Source organism: Cynoglossus semilaevis, chromosome Z (assembly GCF_000523025.1).
Source record: "Cynoglossus semilaevis isolate Cse_v1.0 chromosome Z, Cse_v1.0, whole genome shotgun sequence".
Lineage (NCBI taxonomy): Eukaryota > Metazoa > Chordata > Actinopteri > Pleuronectiformes > Cynoglossidae > Cynoglossus > Cynoglossus semilaevis.
Window position 1 is genome coordinate 19,368,097 of NC_024328.1, and position 6,000 is coordinate 19,374,096.

Genomic DNA, 6,000 nt, shown 5'->3' on the forward strand with positions numbered 1-6,000 from the left:
GTTGTTCTTCATCCAAAAGCCCCGTATTGTCGTGAAGACGACAAATTAGAACCATCAACATGTTACAAAGAGGAGAAATAATAAACAAACACTGCTGATAACAATTACTGCATACATGTTGGGAAAAGGTATGGGGCAAAGAGAGAGGTGAACAGTGAGGGAACGGCTGGTGGTGGAGGTGTGTTTTTCTGGCGTGTGTGTATCCCTCAGTATTGATGCACTGCTCTGCGTCTGTCTCACTGCAGTGTGGTGTTTAATTTATTGTAAAAATGGTAATTAGGAAACAATAAGACGTGTGATTACTCAAGCAGGAAGTTTATAATTAGAGAAGGAGCTGGTGGGGACATTTTGGGCGGCCCTGTGTCCTTAGACAAGTATGGCTGGCAATTAAAACTTGTCAAACTTCCATGGCAGATAAACTGGGGGAGGGTTGTTATAGTATAAGGAGGTCTGGGAGAAGACTGACTGTACGGGGCTGGAAATCTTAAGGCAGTGTCTCACACACACACATATGCACACAAACACACACGTACACGTGTTGATTGACAGTTGGATGAATGAATCTTCATAACGACAAGAACATGAAAGGATAATCCTGTAAAAGTAAACTTATACCAAGATAGGATGACAAATTACTGTATATGAGAATCTATAGTTTGTGACTATTGTTGTTTACCTTATTATACTGTCTATCTTAGGCTGTGTTTACTTACATAGTATGGAGGCTTAATTATTCAAAATGTTACCGTCAGTGGATGGATATTTTCCTCAGGCTCAGTAAATAAACTTGTCTGCTCAGGCAGATGCTGTGTAGATCAGAGTGACGGCTATGACAATTCCAGCTTTTATATCTAGTAATCCAGCACTTTTTTTTGTTTATAATATACTCGAGTAGATTCTGCCCCTGTAACTGATTACTGTGCTGTTATGTTCCCAAGATTGATGTGAGCCTCACAGTGAGAGACAGATTTTTCTCCTTTTTTATTTGAATTTTAACGGTACCACTTAACGGATACTTAAGAAATAAATTGTTCAAAATGAAGTGTTTATTTTCACGGTGTTCTGATTTTCATTTACATTGTTAGCTGACGTGCGTTGAGCCATCTGGAAGCGGCTGTTTTCAGTCTTCCCATGTAATATTGTTGAGTGCTGATTTTCAGCTCAATTTAATGTAATTGATTGTGGACGAACTGCAACTCTGAGGTAGTCCATAAGTAGCCTTGGGGAAATGTTGGCTCAGTGCACTGTAATTTGACATCCCAGGTCAATAATGAAAACACATGCTCTCTTCACATGTGTACTTACCGCACATAAGATACTGCAAAGACAAGAGTCACTCACCTGCAGTTCAAGTAAATATGTGTGCGTGTGAGAAATTCTGAGCAAAAAAGTACCTGTCATACCTGTACTGATCTCACTGCATAATATTACCAGCTCATATTTCTGCTTGTACACAGTTAAACTGTTTACATACCCGCCTTCACAAGTCTAAGTGGGTGTGTGGATTGACTGCAGCCACAGATCTGGACTCATGTCAACAGGCTGCTGCCACACATCACTGCCTGTGCTAATTAATTGGCTTTTAGTCGCGGATGTGTTTGGTACATTGTCAAGCTACCCATAGCATTTATTCCCATATTTTGGCAACTGTCACTTAACCATTTCTTTGCAGTTGGGAGTGCAACAGCACAAGAGCAGGGCACTTCATTAACCACCACGTTATTTTCTTCCCTTCACTTCTTTCTTCCCCTATGGGTGAGGGGGGGAAAAAAAACTTGTCTCGTTAATACATTTCAACACAATTTCCCTGTTTTATTATTTATTTTTGCCTTTTGTTCGAAGAAGAGGTGCTTGAAGATAACATCTGAGTAGACATGTTTTTTCTGTGTATAGGGAAATTGACTAAAGTGCAATCTCTGCAAAGGTTGCATCGTTGAAAATAGGGTGAGGGGATGGTCGTGGTGGAGAAGCGGGAGAAAGAGGGAGGGTGGGTGGAGGAAGAGGAAAAATGTTTCATGTTCCCTCTGATGTGCTTCTGCCTGTGTCACTGTGTCAGAGTGAAAATGGTGCTTCCACAAATTGAGCGAGGCTGTTTTTAACTTGGAGGCAAATGCTTATGCTCTGTGTTACATGATTTGGAGGAAATTGAAAACATATTCAAGAAGCTAACAGTTTCATGTACATACATGTCCACTGTGGTGTAGATATAGTGGACAGTAACTGTGGGATTCCAGAGGCCAAGGCTGCTCTCTGTTAACTGTGAAGAAACATGCATATCTTTCTCCCAATTTGTGCCTTGTACAGCTAAACAACACACAGTTACATCTGTTGTTTAACCCTTCTGCGAGGCTTTTTACAGCTTTTAAAGCTTCTTGTGTATCAGACCGTGTACTATGTACACCGACATGTTATGGCATCTGTTTGCATATCGTAAAAAACAATAAAATAATAAATACATTGAACTTTATTGATCCCACGCTGGGGATGTTCTTGTGTTCATAGCAGATCTGCTGCTACAGGCTGCAACTTGCAAGTGCCAAATATGTGGTTCCTCTGGGGCTTAAACTGAGAACCTTCTGTGTGTAAGACAGAGGTGTTAGCAGGTGTAATAACTGTTACACTATGGAACCCAAAAAACAAACAAACAAGAAAACAACACCAAAAATGAAGACAGCAACACAAATATAATATAAATACCCTAAACTAATACATTCACAGATTATACTAAAAATCTAAGCAGTTTATCACAAAGGCAGAACTTCAAGGCACATACACATGGTTAGGATGATGGAGTCAAGTTTACACCAGGCATTAGACTGACCTTGAATGTAGCAGAATTGTTAGTGCCACAATGGCTGGGTTGATAATCAAAGCAAACATATACCATGATTTTAGGGAATATATGATACTTTGTGAGTGGTGTCTGCGTTTTCTGGACCCCTGGTGCCACAAAGGCTAGAAAAGCTGCAGTAGTAACAAGTACAAACTGGATGAGAGTGTGGCCTTTGTCTAAGAATGAAGATAGAGATTAAAGGTCTAAATGGACGGCTAGTCAAATGACAACAGTGGAACTCTGCTTTCATGTGGGAGTGTACACCTCTGGTGGACCAACACTTTTTTAATTAGTCTCTACGGAATACGAAACCATAAATCCCTGTTACCAGAACATATGAAATGTATTTGTTGCAAGGCACAAAGTCATTTTAGTTAAAGATGTATTATTTAAATAAATCATTATCCTCTTAGATGAGCTAATCTAATTTTGGTGATGGGTTAAAAGCAGAGACTCAATTCCTTTGTATCCTAGTGTTACAATGACAATAAAGACTATAATTAATTAATTCATTAATGATCATCTTTTTTTAGGTGGTGGGCTTATTAGCACCTGCTCATTTTTTGAGCTGGGTTTTTGCCTTTTAACAATTAAAACCTTCCCATGGAGGGCAAGAAATGAAGTTGAAATGAACATGACATTTCATCCATCCATCCATCCATCCATCATCTTCCTCCTAATCCTTTTAGGGTCATATTGGAGCTAAAACCTATAGCAGTCTTTGGGCTAGGACAAAGGGATAACCAACAAAGTTCACCCGTTGACAACTAGGGCACATGTTACTTACTCATGGACCATACTTAATATGTCTTATCACTTCACTCTACTGCACTGTTTGGACTGCAAGATGAAGTAGCCTGTACATTAACTTTGTTACACAGTACTAGACCTTGCTATTTTTTTTATTTATTTTTTTTTTGTGCCTGAGTAAAAAAACTAAAATAAAAGATGCAGTCCGGCATATGTTTCATTCATTGTTCTCAAGAAAGGGTTCTGTTGTCTTGTGAAGTAACTACTACAGTGGAAATCCCTGCTATGATGACTTTAACATTTCACAGTTGACTGGCATTTACTTGCCAGGCTTTTCAACAAAAACACCCACTGAGTGAGAATACACTATTTGAAAAAAAAAAAGTATATATATATATATATATATATATATATAATGAACTGAAAGGAAGATTAAAAAAACAACTTTGTAGATATTTCTGAATCCATTAGTCAGATGTTGTTTTCTGTAATTAAAGTCTGTAATATAAGGTTTAAAACGTGTTGAGAGATTTCCTGGCACAAACTAAAGAGAAAAAAATCCCCACAAGAAGCTTTGCCTTTGTTGCCAAGTTGATTAGGAAGCAGAGGATATACTGAGCAGCACGGTCCTTGAAGTAAACTTCACTATCAAAACATTTGGTGGATCAAACACATGTTCATGCCAAAGGGGTGTCTGCAATGGATACATGGTATTTACCACTTATTTCCTACTTCCTGACTTCGGTTTGTTTTATTATTATTATTATTATTATTTTCAGTCTCCAGGTTTGACACTGTCCTGCCTCGCCTCCTTGTTTCCTCCTCCTCCACCTCAAATGCGAGCACAGAACAGCAGCCTGAATATTTCAGTCAGTTCTAACCTTTGGTCACCTTTCTCTCCCTCTATGTGTCCCTCTGTCCCTCCAGTATCCTGAACCCAGAGACGGTGGCAACACTCAACGCCTGCCAGAGGATCGATCGGCCTTCCTGCATGTCAATGTCTGGGCTGTGCTTCCCAGCCTGGTGTTGGCTCTGGTCCTGGCCCAGCATGCCTTATAGAAGTGTAAGATAATGAAAAAGAAAAGAAAAGAGGTCATCCACCCACAAGCTGATCCCAAAAGCAGAAGGTGTTATTTCTGTGACTGATAAAGAAGACTGAACCAACCTCTGGGTACTTGACGTAAATGGCATTTAGAAAAAAGCAAAAAGGAGGCGAGAAGTACATGTTGACATTTTTACAACTGTGAATTTGTTGTTCATTTGGTGTTTTGTTCGGGCGAACCATAACTGTGATAGAGCACATGGCTTTAAAAAGGACCCTTGGTAGCGGAGGCCGTTAAGGCCGTCCTCTATAGGAACAATCTCCATCTGTGTGAGACACCGAAACCTGGAGGACTGAATCTGATCACGTTAACAGAGAATTCTCTCCTTTTCTCACCAAAGGAGTGACAGAATGAATGAACGACCTCATTTAAAAGAAGTGACAGAGAAGAAAAAAAAAATCGAAATGAGCATGAAGTGAAAAGAAAGAGACATATTTCTGCTATCAGTCACACTTTTATTTTTGTCTTGAATTGGTTTTACGACTTAATACTCTCCCAGCTTGGACAAACAGCAGAGGAATTTGTGACAGGATTGGAAGGCTGTGGTGGGTGAGGGGGAGGGCTAGCAGGGGGGGGTAAAAACATGTTCTTATCAAAACAAGTATAACTCTAAATGGTAAAAGCCTACTCAGTGTTCTAAGTGTCGGTATTAGTATCCGTGACCATCATTAACCTAACATGCAGCGCTCGCTCTCATCTGGGTGTCGCAGTAGGCCTACAACTACATTTTTAACAAAAAGAAGTTAAGACAATTACTGGATGTTTTGGTCATTTGAGCTGTTGTTGTTGAGGTGTCACGTGCACCTGCCTTTATGTATATTTATGTCTTTATGTATATAAATAGTTTACTTTCATTCAGCATAAAGATAGCCACAGTACCCAGAGTGGACATTACTGTATGATACCATGGCTCTGTACTGAGTATTAATTACTAATGGAAGATCAGCATTATCTGCGTTTATATTTGTCTATTAAGGGTCGATCAACAAGAATGAATGTATACAGGGTTGAGATTAAAAGGAGCTCCAACTGCTTGAAAAGCCATAACATTTGTCTGAGTAGTACACTGTGTTTACTGCATGTGCCTGGACAATTATTACACTGTGTGTGTATGTGTGTGTGAGTGTGAGTGTGAGTGTAAGTGTGTGTGTCTGCATGGGTTCCACGTGGGACTAAAGAAGCTTATAAGGGCCAGGCTAAACTGGCAGTCTGTGAGTTCTTACTCCTCCACAGAGAGCTGCGGTCACACAGTACTGTTCCAGTTCAAGGTTCCAGAAAGTACAAGGACTGCCACAGGTTTTTTTAATAGTGCTT

The 6,000-nt window shown here is 39.8% G+C and overlaps 1 protein-coding gene across 1 annotated transcript in view; it reads left to right on the forward strand.

Annotated features, from left to right (window-relative positions):
- Window positions 1-5,735, forward strand: part of LOC103398250 (GDNF family receptor alpha-2-like) — a 72,429-nt gene extending 66,694 nt beyond the window's left edge. The window contains exon 8 of the mRNA XM_008336799.2: window positions 4,511-5,735. Coding sequence (XP_008335021.1) covers window positions 4,511-4,642 — 132 coding nt within the window. The 3' untranslated portion in view covers window positions 4,643-5,735. The remainder of the gene's footprint in view (window positions 1-4,510) is intronic.
- Window positions 5,736-6,000: the final 265 nt, after the last annotated feature.